At 48.0% G+C, this 13,293-nt stretch overlaps 1 protein-coding gene across 5 annotated transcripts in view; it reads left to right on the top strand.

Annotated features, from left to right (window-relative positions):
- The window catches only part of LOC112235374 (phospholipid-transporting ATPase ID), an 81,467-nt gene extending 68,923 nt beyond the window's left edge, over positions 1–12,544 (top strand). For 4 of the 5 annotated variants that reach the window (XM_042319359.1, XM_042319360.1, XM_042319358.1 and 1 more), the window contains 5 exons: positions 229–312; positions 388–633; positions 1,774–2,043; positions 10,114–10,683; positions 10,846–12,544. In XM_042319359.1, the coding sequence (XP_042175293.1) occupies positions 229–312; positions 388–633; positions 1,774–2,043; positions 10,114–10,683; positions 10,846–10,944 (1,269 nt within the window). In that variant the 3' untranslated portion in view covers positions 10,945–12,544. The remainder of the gene's footprint in view (positions 1–228; positions 313–387; positions 634–1,773; positions 2,044–10,113; positions 10,684–10,845) is intronic. The other variant, XR_006083069.1, reaches the window with a different exon arrangement.
- Positions 12,545–13,293: the final 749 nt, after the last annotated feature.

Genomic DNA, 13,293 nt, shown 5'->3' with positions numbered 1-13,293 from the left:
TCTCTCTCTCTCTTCATCCTTCTCTCTCTCTCTCTCTCCCTCTCACCCTCTCTATCTATCTCTCTCTGTTATCTCCCTCCTACCCTCTGTCTCTCTCTTTTCTTTCTCTCTCGCTCTTTTTCCATCCATCTCTCTCTCCATCCCTCTCTCTCTCTCCATCTTTCTCTCTCTCCCTCTCTCCATCCCTCTCTTCATCCTTCTCTCTCTCTCTCTCTCTCTCTCTCTCAGACAGTATATGATCAGTACTTCATCACTCTCTATAACATCGTCTACACCTCTCTCCCCGTGCTGGCCATGGGAATATTTGACCAGGTGAGTCTCCCAAGCACCTCTGTACCCTTTGACCCCTGACCCCTGACCCCTGGTTGTTCCTCTTTCCCTCTGTAGGACGTCCCAGAGCAGCGTAGTCTGGAGTATCCTAAGCTGTATGAGCCAGGTCAGCTTAACCTGCTGTTCAACAAGAGAGAGTTCTTCATCTGTATAACCCAGGGTATCTACACTAGTGTTGTGTTGTTCTTCGTACCCTATGCCATCCTGTCCCACGGAACCCAGGGCACCGGGGAACCCCTCGCTGACTACCAGACCTTTGCTGTTACCACGGCCACCGCCCTGGTGATCGTGGTCAGTGTGCAGGTGAGCGGGGGGAAGGACTGTAGTATCCACTTCCTGCAGGCAACATGTTTGAAGGTTTGCTACATATGATAAACTGGGTAGTTTGGGCCGTGTGTATATCAGACAATATACCACGGTATTACACAAAAAGACTTGTTTACTGTTCTAGTTATGTTGGTAACCAGTTTATAATAGCAATAAGGCACCTCAGGGGTTTGTGATAATGGCCAATATACCACGGCTAAGGGCTGTCTTATGCATGACGCAACGCAGAGTACAGGCTGGATACAGCTGTTAGTCATGGTATATCAGACCATATACCACAACCCCCCGAGGTGTCTTATTATTATTATATACGGTCTGATATACACCGGCCTTCTGTACAAACTGGGTGGTTAGAGCCCTGAATGCTGATTGGCTGACAGCCGTGGTATATCAGACCATATACCACAGGTATGATGAAACATGTATTTTTACTCTTCTAGTTACTCCGCATTGCTTCGTGCATAAGAACAGCTGTTAACCCTGGTATATTGGCCATGCATAGTACCACAGCCCCTCACGCCTTATTTCTTAAATCTCTCTGTGTGTGTGTGTGTGTGTGTGTGTGTGTGTGTGTGTGTGTGTGTGTGTGTGTGTGTGTGTGTGTGTGTGTGTGTCTGTGTGTGTGTGTGTGTGTGTGTGTGCGTGTGTCTGTGTGTGTGTGTGTGTGTGTGTGTGTGTGTGTGTGTGTGTGTGTGTGTCTGTGTGTGTGTGTGTGTGTGTGTGTGTGCGTGTGTCTGTGTGTGTGTGTGTGTGTGTGTGTGTGTGTGTGTGTGTGTGTGTGCGTGTGCGTGTGTGTGTGTGTGTGTGTGTGTGTGTGTGTGTGTGTGTGTGTGTGTGTGTGTGTGTGTGTGTGTCTCTGTGTGTGTGTGTGTGTGTGTGTGTGTGTGTGTGTGTGTGTGTGTGTGTGTGTGTGTGTGTGTGTGTGTGTGTGTGTGTGTGTGTGTGTGTGTGTGTGTGTGTGTGTGTGTGTGTGTGTGTGTGTGTGTGTGTGTGTGTGTCTGTGTGTGTGTGTGTGTGTGTGTGTGTCTGTGTGTGTGTGTGTGTGTCTGTGTGTCTGTGTGTGTGTGTGTGTGTGTGTGTGCGTGCGTGTGTGTGTGTGTGTGTGTGTGTGTGCAGATTGCTCTGGACACAGGCTACTGGACAGCCATCAACCATTTCTTTGTGTGGGGCTCTGTGGGCTCCTTCTTCACCATCATGTTGGCTATGCACAGCCAGACTCTATTCAGCATCTTTCCCAACCAGTTCCACTTCGTAGGCAGTGCCCAGAGCACACTGGTCCAGCCGCTGGTGTGGCTGACCATCGTCTTGGCCACAGTGATCTGCATCGTTCCAGTTCTGGCTTTCCGATTCCTCAAACTGGACCTGAAACCACAGCTCTCTGATACGGTGAGAACAATATGCTTCTGGCCACACTCACATCTCTCTGATACGGTGAGAACAATATGCTTCTGGCCACACTCACATCTCTCTGATACGGTGAGAACAATATGCTTCTGGCCACACTCACATCTCTCTGATACGGTGAGAACAATATGCTTCTGGTCACACTCACACACTTCACACACACTGTACATTCCTCCTTGATCCAACACATCCTAATCACTGATCCTACTCACTAACACATTGGATAGGTGAAAACAGAAGATAAACTCCAGATAGCATTCACCAATTGCCAGGCCGTCATTGTAAATAAGTATTTGTTGTTAGTTGACCTGTCTGGTAAAATAAAGGTCAAATAAAATAGTTATTCAGTCATGTGAAATCAGTGGAAGGGATGAAGAAAGGATGCTGGTTCATGACCACTTCTTTATGATCCTCTGTTCCTGTCTCAAAGTCTTTCAGTGCTCATCTACATCAATCTGGCCTTCAGTCTGACCTTCAGTCTGGCTTTCAGTCTGGCCTTTCAGTCTGGCCTTCAGTCAGACCTGTCTGACCTTCAGTCTGACCTTCAGTCTGACCTTCAGTCTGACCTTCAGTCTGGCCTTCAGTCTGGCCTTCACTCTGACCTTCAGTCTGGCCTTCAGTCTGACCTTCAGTCTGACCTTCAGTCTGGCCTTCAGTCTGGCCTTCACTCTGGCCTTCAGTCTGGCCTTCAGTCAGACCTTCAGTCTGACCTTCAGCTGACCTTCAGTCTGACCTTCAGTCTGACCTTCAGTCTGACCTTCAGCCCTTCAGTCTGGCCTTCAGTCTGGCCTTCACTCTGGCCTTCAGTCTGGCCTTCAGTCTGACCTTCAGTCTGGCCTTCACTCTGGCCTTCAGTCTGGCCTTCACTCTGGCCTTCAGTCTGTCAGCCATGACTCCTGTCTTCTCTCTATACTACTGTGATTCTGTCTGTTTGTCTCTTCATTGCTGTGACTGAAATCACACCAATGTCCCCTAACTCTACCAATGATTAACTGTTTGTGCGTATGCCAGCGCTCTCTGTATCCCATCACTTATCTTCTCTGTAAATATTGACTCTGAGTCTGTGAATATACCTTCATTCCCTCGAGAACAGCTGTCCCTATCACCTTATAATACGTGATTATCACTAGGGTTTAATATTGTCCGTAAACATTCTACACGTTCTACACATCCTTCCTGAGAAAATTGCAACCGTCCTGAAATACATCTGACATAATTATACCACAGATAGAACAATGAGACAGATATTTCACCGGATGTGTAAATGTGAAGCATCCGATTGCCATTCCCACTCACTACCAAATATGGTAGTGAGAGGAAGCCCAGTGGCTGACAGTGGGATAAGATGGAGGGAGATGGATTTTGGCCGACATTCTGCACATTTTCTCATCTGGGAAACATATGACCTCAATACAGTTTTCTGTCCCCAAAACTAAAATCTGTTATGAACAGAGTGGACTACATTTTGTAGATTTTAACCTTTGCCAAAGTTGTAAAAAAATTGCATTGTTTAGAAGGAATGCAAAGGCTAATTGAGTTATTGCACACGCTCACTCCACAAAGTAGGCGTTTCCTAATGGAAATATGCAGATGTATGCTAGAACGAGCTAATAGGATCTCGCTAGCTTGTGCTTGGCTCTGCCCACCATTTAGCTTGTTCTGCCCACTATGACTCATTTGTTTCATTTGGAAAGACAGGATGTGGTCTATTTTGGTTTAGTTATAAAAAATCTTTGATTATACCACTGTCAATTGAGAAACACGGACAGGAAACTAATGGTTTCTTGTTGTATTTGTCACAATTTACTCATCAAATCAAATTTTATTTGCACATACACATGGTTAGCAGATGTTAATGCGAGTGTAGCGAAATGCTTGTGCTTCTAGTTCCGACAATGCAGTAATAACCAACGAGTAATCTAACCTAACAATTTCACAACAACTACCTTATACACACAAGTGTAAAGGGATGAAAATTATGTACATAAAGATATATGAATGAGTGATGGTACAGAGCGGCATAGGCAAGATGCAGTAGATGGTATTGAGTACAGTATATACATATGAGATGAGTAATGTAGGGTATGTAAACAAAGTGGCATAGTTTAAAGTGGCTAGTGATACATGTATTACATAAAGATGCAGTAGATGATATAGAGTACAGTATATACATATACATATGAGATGAATAATGTAGGGTATGTAACATTATATTAGGTAGCATTGTTTAAAGTGGCTAGTGATATATTTTACATCATTTCCCATCAATTCCCATTATTAAAGTGGCTGGAGTTGAATCAGTATGTTGGCAGCAGCCACTCAATGTTAGTGGTGGCTGTTTAACAGTCTGATGGCCTTGAGATAGAAGATGTTTTTCAGTCTCTCTGTCCCTGCTTTGATGCACATGTATTGACCTCGCCTTCTGGATGAACAGGCAGTGGCTCGGGTAGTTGTTGTCCTTGATGATCTTTATGGCCTTCCTGTGACATCAGGTGGTCTAGGTGTCCTGGAGGACAGGTAGTTTGCCCCCGGTGATGCGTTGTGCAGACCTCACTACCCTCTGGGGAGCCTTACGGTTGTGGGCGGAGCAGTTGCCGTCCCAGGCGGTGATACAGCCCGACAGGATGCTCTCGATTGTGCATCTGTAAAAGTGTGAGTGCTTTTGGTGACAAGCTGAATTTCTTCAGCCTCCTGAGGTGCTGCTGCGCCTTCTTCACCACGCTGTCTGTGTGGGTGGACCAATTCAGTTTGTCCGTGATGTGTACGTCGAGGAACTTAAAACTTACTACCCTCTCCATTACTGTCCCGTCGATGTGGATAGGGGGTGCTCCCTCTGCTGTTTCCTGAAGTCCACGATCATCTCCTTTGTTTTGTTGACGTTGAGTGTGAGGTTATTTTCCTGACACCACACTCCGAGGGCCCTTACCTCCTCCCTGTAGGCCGTCTCGTCGTTGTTGGTAATCAAGCCTACCACTGTAGTGTCGTCTGCAAACTTGATGATTTGAGTTGGAGGCGTGCATGGCCAAGCAGTCGTGGGTGAACAGAGAGTACAGGAGAGGGCTCAGAACACACCCTTGTGGGGCCCCAGTGTTGAGGATCAGCGGGGTGGAGATGTTTTTACCTACCCTCACCACCTGAGGGCGGCCCGTCAGGAAGTCCAGTACCCAGTTGCACAGGGCGGGGTCGAAACCCAGGGTCTCAAGTTTGATGACGGGTTTGGAGGGTACTATGGTGTTAAATGCTGAGCTGTAGTCGATGAACAGCATTCTCACATAGGTATTCCTCTTGTCCAGATGGGTTAGGGCAGTGTGCAGTGAGGTTGTGATTGTGTCGTCTGTGGACCTATTGGGGCGGTAAGCAAATTGGAGTGTGTCTAGGGTTTCAGGTAGGGTGGAGGTGATATGGTCCTTGACTAGTCTCTCAAAGCACTTCATGATAACGGAAGTGAGTGCTACCGGGCGGTAGTCGTTTAGCTCAGTTACCTTAGCTTTCTTGGGAACAGGAACAATGGTGACCCTCTTGAAGCATGTGTGAACAGCAGACTGGAATAAGGATTGATTGAATATGTCCGTAAACACACCAGCCAGCTGGTCTGCGCATGCTCTGGGGATGGCGTCTGGGCCGGCAGCCTTGCGAGGGTTAACACGTTTAAATGTTTTACTCACCTCGGCTGCAATGAAGGAGAGACCGCAGGTTTTGGTAGCGGGCCGTGTCAGTGGCACTGTATTGTCCTCAAAGCGAGCAAAGAAGTTGTTTAGTCTGTCTGGGAGCAAGACATCCTGGTCCGCGAGACCTGAGCGCGGGAGCTTCCTGTTTTAGTCTCTGTCTATAGGCAGGGAGCAACAAAATGGATTCGTGGTCAGCTTTTCCGAAAGGAGGGCGGGGGAGGGCCTTATATGCGTCGTGGAAGTTAGAATAACAATGATACCGGGTTTTACCAGCCCTGGTTGCACTGTCGATATGCTGATAGAATTTAGGTAGTCTTGTTTTCAGATTAACCTTGTTAAAATCCCCAGCTACAATGAATGCAGCCTCAGGATATGTGGTTTCCAGTTTACATAGAGTCAAATAAAGTTAGTTCAGGGCCATCGATGTGTCTGCTTGGGTGGGAATATATGCGGCTGTGATTATAATCGAAGAGAATTCTCTTGGTAGATAATGAGGTCGACATTTGATTGTGAGGTATTCTAAGTCAGGTGAACAGGACTTGAGTTCCTGTATGTTGTTATGATCACACCACGTCTCGTTAATCATAAGGCATACCCCCCCGCCCCTCATCTTACCAGAAGATGCTTGCTTGTTTCTGTCGGCGCGATGCGTGAAGAAACCAGCTGGCTGTACCGACTCTGATAGCGTGTCTCAAGTGAGCCATGTTTCCGTGAAGCAAAGAACGTTACAGTCTCTGATGTCTCTCTGGAATGCTACCCTTGCTCGGATTTAATCAACCTTGTTGTCAAGAGACTGGTCATTGGCGAGTGGGATGCTCGGGAGCAGTGCGCGATGTGCCCATCTCCGGAGCCTGACCAGAAAACCGCTTCGTCGCCCCTGTTACGGCGTCGTTGTTTTGGTTCGCCGACTGGGATCCGATCCATTGTCCTGGGTGGTGGGCAAAACAGAGGATCCGCTTCGGGAAAGTCGTATTCCTGGTCGTAATGATGTTGAGTTGACGTTGCTCTTATATCCAGTAGTTCCTCCCGACTGTATGTAATAAAACCTAAGATTACCTGGGGTACCAATGTAAGAAATAATACGTAAAAAAAACAAAATACTGCATAGTTTCCTAGGAATGCGAATTGAGGCGGCTATCTCTGTCGGCGCCGGAAGTTGTCAACTCAAAGTTCTGTCAAAGTCACAACAAAATGTGTTGATGTAGCCTAAATGTAGCGTAAAATATGATATGGTTATTAGCCTACAGGCTAGTGAAAATGTTATTTGTTTTATCTTACCCATAACGTTGACTGAAAGATGCCTGCCAGCTTGTTGGCTCTTTTCACTCCCCCTGGACCTGGCTATCAGGCGGATTCAGAAGGTTGTGGTTTATGACCTGGACCTGGCTATCAGGGGGATTCAGAAGGTTGTGGTTTATGACCTGGACCTGGCTATCAGGGGGATTCAGAAGGTTGTGGTTAATGACCTGGACCTGGCTATCAGGGGGATTCAGAAGGTTGTGGTTTATGACCTGGACCTGGCTATCAGGGGGATTCAGAAGGTTGTGGTTTATGACCTGGACCTGGCTATCAGGGGGATTCAGAAGGTTGTGGTTTATGACCTGGACCTGGCTATCAGGGGGATTCAGAAGGTTGTGGTTTATGACCTGGACCTGGCTATCAGGGGATTCAGAAGGTTGTGGTTTATGACCTGGACCTGGCTATCAGGGGGATTCAGAAGGTTGTGGTTAATGACCTGGACCTGGCTATCAGGGGGATTCAGAAGGTTGTGGTTTATGACCTGGACCTGGCTATCAGGGGGATTCAGAAGGTTGGGTTTATGACCTGGACCTGGCTATCAGGGGGATTCAGAAGGTTGTGGTTTATGACCTGGACCTGGCTATCAGGGGGATTCAGAAGGTTGTGGTTTATGACCTGGACCTGGCTATCAGGGGGATTCAGAAGGTTGTGGTTTATGACCTGGACCTGGCTATCAGGGGGATTCAGAAGGTTGTGGTTTATGACCTGGACCTGGCTATCAGGGGGATTCAGAAGGTTGTGGTTTATGACCTGGACCTGGCTATCAGGGGGATTCAGAAGGTTGTGGTTTATGACCTGGACCTGGCTATCAGGGGGTTTCGAAGGTTGTGGTTTATGACCTGGACCTGGCTATCAGGGGGTTTCAGAAGGTTGTGGTTTATGACCTGGACCTGGCTATCAGGGGGATTCAGAAGGTTGTGGTTTATGACCTGGACCTGGCTATCAGGGGAATTCAGAAGGTTGTGGTTTATGACCTGGACCTGGCTATCAGGGGGTTTCAGAAGGTTGTGGTTTATGACCTGGACCTGGCTATCAGGGGGCCTGTCTACTCATTTTTGTTATTGTAACATCATGGAACAATGTTGCAAATGTCTATTTCGTCAAGAGCGTTTGTGGACACAATGTACCTACCATCTTGTTAACAGTGAGTATGGCTGGAGCTTTGTGAATGTGAGATGGAGATTGCCTTCAGTAACTGTGTCAACAGGCCGTGTGTAGCCTACACGTGATAGTCAGCAATGCAGTTTATGGAAGTCATGCATGTAAGTGATGTTTTCTATTGAGGACTATGTTGAGCAGGCCTATAAGCTAAATATGTTTGGCTGCTAGCGTTGTGATGACTGGTCTAATGTAGGTTGTGAAGCCAATGAGTCGTTATGTTCTGTTCATTTATGCAGCTATTGTTACGGCTTTCTTCCGTCGAAGGAGAGGCGGACCAAAATGCAGCGTGGTTATTTCGATACATCTTTTAATAAAAGATAAACACGAACAATACAAAACAATAAACACAACGTAAAAACCTAAACAGCCCTATCTGGTGCAAACAAACACAGAGACAGGAACAATCACCCACGAAACACTCAAAGAATATGGCTGCCTAAATATGGTTCCCAATCAGAGACAACGATAAACACCTGCCTCTGATTGAGAACCACTTCAGGCAACCATAGACTTTTCTAGACAACCCCACTATAACCACAATCCCAATACCTACAAAAAGCCCAAGACAAAACACACCACATAATTAACCCATGTCACATCCTGGCCTGACCAAAATAATAAAGAAAACACAAAATACTAAGACCAGGGTGTGACAGAACCCCCCCAAGGTGCGGACTCCTGGCCGCACACCTAAACCCATAGGGGAGGGTCCGGGTTAGCGTCTGTCCACGGTGGCGGCTCCGGCACGGGACGTGGACCCCACTCCAACAAAGTCTTAAGTCAACTTGCATCGCGTCCTTTGATTGGTGACCCTCACCGCCGACCTTGGCCTAGTAACCCTCACCAAGGGCCCCACTGGACTGAGGGGCAGCTCGGGACTGAGGGGTAGCTCGGGACTGAGGGGTAGCTCGGGACTGAGAGGAAGCTCAGCACTGAGAGGAAGCTCAGCACTAAGAGGAAGCTCAGCACTAAGAGGAAGCTCAGTACTGAGAGGAAGCTCAGGCAGGTTAATGGCACTGGCAGATCCAGGCTGACTGGTGGTTCTGGCAGATCCTGGCTGACTGGCGGCTCTGGCAGATCCTGGCAGACTGGCAGCACTGGCGGCTCCTTGCAGACTGGCAGCTCCTTGCAGACTGGCAGCTCTGGCGGCTCCTTGCAGACTGGCGGCTCCTTGCAGACTGGCGGCTCCTTGCAGACTGGCAGCTCCTTGCAGACTGGCAGCTCTGGCGGCTCCTTGCAGACTGGCACCTCTGGCGGCTCCTTGCAGCTCTGGCAGCTCCTTGCAGACTGGCAGCTCCTTGCAGACTGGCAGCTCTGGCGGCTCCTTGCAGACTGGCAGCTCCTTGCAGACTGGGACCTCTGGCGGCTCCTTGCAGCTCTGGCAGCTCCTTGCAGACTGGCAGCTCCTTGCAGACTGGCAGCTCTGGCGGCTCCTTGCAGACTGGCAGCTCCTTGCAGACTGGCAGCTCTGGCGGCTTTTCTAGACAACCCCACTATACCACAATCCCAATACCTACAAAAAGCCCAAGACAAAACACACCACATAATTAACCCATGTCACACCCTGGCCTGACCAAAATAATAAAGAAAACACAAAATACTTAGACCAGGGCGTGACAGCTATCGTGCATATTTAGTATTTTTGCATTAGTGCGGCATAATTTTTTTTGATTATTGGTCTACAGAACCCGTCAATATTTTTCTCCCAAAAAGGGAAAGGAGCTTGGTCAGGAAGTCCCAGGATACCGGTTACCAGTGTTAAACCCTACATATCCCTTTATACTAAGAAATAACACTCCTGTCTGTCCTCTCTACCCTCTACCTCTCCCTTTCCCCCCTCCCCATCTACCTCCCCTGCTCTCCCGCCCCCTCTACCTCCCCTGCTCTCACCCCTCCCTTGCCCTGACCCCTCTCCCCCCTCCAGGTGCGTTACACCCAGCTGGTGCGTCAGAAGACGAGGAAGCCAGCGGGTCGATGCATGGGAGGAGTCAGGGTCGGGGGCGTGCCTGAGGGTCGTCTGGGGGCGAGGGGCGGGTTCAGGAGGTCAGGATATGCCTTTGCCCACCAGGAGGGCTTTGGGGAGCTCATCACCTCTGGGAAGAACATGAGACTGTCCTCCCTGGCCCTGGCCAACTTTGCCTCCAGACACAGCTCCAGCTGGATAGACACCCTGCGCAAAAAGAAACACTCAAATACACATCCCCCGCAGAACGCCTCAGGAGAGAGCAGCCCGGCACCTAGCTATGTGTCGGGATCGGCTCCCCCCCTGTCTAATTCATCCTCTCTCCTGGGGGGGTCACAGGATACTCCCCTGGAGGAGGGAACACACACGCTGCCTGTCATACTCCCACAGGTGGCTTCTGGCCCTCCCACAAACACACCAGCGTTAGCTCCAGCCCATGTCCCCTCTGCTGACGCTCTCACTCCCACCTCTGTGAGGAGTCCTGGGGGAGACTTGGTTGGTGGCTGGAACCTTAGTCTGGGCGCTGTACAGGTGAGATACTGTCATCTTCTTTAATCTGTTTCTCACACACAACCTCACACACACACATAACCTCACACACACACACACAACCTCACACACACACAACCTCACACACAACCTGACACACACAACCTCACACAACAGTAACCGGGTATTCCACCTGTCCTGCAGGATGCTCTATTTGGTTGGAGGGGCATCGCCTATCGCACCAGCGGAACCAGCAGCCCGGGACCTCCCCCTGTTCCCAAGGAAACCAACCACACCATGTGAGACGGACAGACAGATGGACAGATGATAGAAAGAAGAAGGACAGGCTGTCATATCCCACTGGATTATCTTGGAATATGTGAAGAAATCCTGCATTTGGAAGTTTGGAATACTGAAGGTGGAATGTTTGGAATGGCACTCACCCTGGGTTAGGAAGAGATCCAAAGTGGCAGCCATTGTAGGCGGAAGGCATACACACCCATCAACACCCACTGGCATTTGTATGACACTGTCGTTGCAATAGTGTTGGTACATATATGTGTCCGTCTGAAAGATAGTGTGTGGTAGTTGTGATAGACGTGCTCAGACTACCCACAGCCCACTTCTCTGTCTTCTTCAACCAATGAGGCAGGCTGAAAGAAGCACTTCTTCATGCAAATGATGTAACCATCTGCTGAAGAGCTTGGTACCACAGGGTTCCGGACAGAAACCCCGCTCCAACAGCACCCCTGTGGTTCAGACATGACTATACTATTTATACAATGGATCATATGTCATAACATCATATCAGATTGGTTCAAAACAAAGTATTGAATTGAGTCTTTATGACAGAAGAGAGGTTCATTTGATCATCAGAAAGGTGGTGAATTGAGTCTTTATGACAGAAGAGAGGTTCATTTGATGGTCAGAAAGGTGGTGAATTGAGTCTTTATGACAGAAGAGAGGTTCATTTGATCATCAGAAAGGTGGGGAATTGAGATGAAATAGCAGAATGAGTGTTTTTTATGATCAGCTGCTGTTAGACATAGTACTCCATTACACCTGTCTGTATCCAGCTGTTAACCAATCATAAACATGTCTTTAATAGGCCAAGTAATGTTATCTACCTTCTCTAATAATGTATGACAGCGTGTAAACCAATGCAGTAGTGTAGAGCTGTCCCTCTAACCTGTACAGTCTGTATGAGGAATGTCTCTAGAACCTTATCAGTGGTCCTGGTCTTTGTATTCATGATTACATATTGCTGTGTCATCATGCCCAAAGGCTTAGTCAAACCAGACAGGCTGCACCATCCTACACTCTTATGGGTACATACTACTGTACATTCTCTATCCGTCTGCCTGACTGAAATGTTCACATACATAGTCCGTCTGTTGTTTTAGCCAATAACTTGGCAGGACACTGAGGGGTTCAGTCAGCCAACCAATGACTGAAGAATGCAGGATGTTGTCCTTGCTGGAATGTTGTAGTATATGTCATCATAAGTTCATGGGCAGAGTTTCTGTGTTCACTATAGTTCTCAGTGAGAACGCCATTTTAACCTTACAGGACACAGCAAGACTCCTCTTCGTCATGTTCTTCTTCATCCTCCTCCACTGCACCATATTGGTGACCTGCTGCTGGGCCCACAGACAGAACTACAGTTATATCTCTGACTCTGAGCCCCACCCGTACTGGGCTTAAGAGAGAGGAGATGGACTTCTAACAACAACCTGGGCCTCCATGTTGCTTTGGGGCGGACTGACTCTGAGGCGTTGTGAGAGACTATGGACAATAAGCCCTCTATGGCGTCCATGTTGCTTTGGGGCGGACGGAGGCTTGGGAGGGGTGGATCAGGGTTATTATTATTAAGCCTTAATAAATCCACAGTAATGATGATCAACCCAGTTCATCCCTCTACTAGGCATGTCATCATGTAACGCATTCCTTCTATACAGCAGGGGAAACAAACCCAGTCCTCCAGGGCCACTGGAATGATGCTCTCACTGTTGTACTCTACAGCATACAGCTTCTGGTTAGAAAGATGTAGGGTGAAACTAGGTGAGACAGCTGTTGTACTCTACAGCATACAGCTTCTGGTTAGAAAGATGTAGGGTGAAACTAGGTGAGACAGCTGTTGTACTCTACAGCATACAGCTTCTGGTTAGAAAGATGTAGGGTGAAACTAGGTGAGACAGCTGTTGTACTCTACAGCATACAGCTTCTGCTTCTGTTAGAAAGATGTAGGGTGAAACTAGGTGAGACAGCTGTTGTACTCTACAGCATACAGCTTCTGGTTAGAAAGATGTAGGGTGAAACTAGGTGAGACAGCTGTTGTACTCTACAGCATACAGCTTCTGGTTAGAAAGATGTAGGGTGAAACTAGGTGAGACAGCTGTTGTACTCTACAGCATACAGCTTCTGGTTAGAAAGATGTAGGGTGAAACTAGGTGAGACAGCTGTTGTACTCTACAGCATACAGATTCTGGTTAGAAAGATATAGGGTGAAACTAGGTGAGACAGCTGTTGTACTCTACAGCATACAGATTCTGGTTAGAAAGATATAGGGTGAAACTAGGTGAGACAGCTGTTGTACTCTACAGCATACAGCTTCTGGTTAGAAAGATATAGGGTGAAACTAGGTGAGACAGC

Source organism: Oncorhynchus tshawytscha, unplaced genomic scaffold (genome assembly GCF_018296145.1).
Source record: "Oncorhynchus tshawytscha isolate Ot180627B unplaced genomic scaffold, Otsh_v2.0 Un_scaffold_17_pilon_pilon, whole genome shotgun sequence".
Classification (NCBI taxonomy): domain Eukaryota; kingdom Metazoa; phylum Chordata; class Actinopteri; order Salmoniformes; family Salmonidae; genus Oncorhynchus; species Oncorhynchus tshawytscha.
The sequence above is the reverse complement of the archived record's forward strand: the minus strand, read 5'-3'. Positions and strand labels throughout refer to the sequence as shown.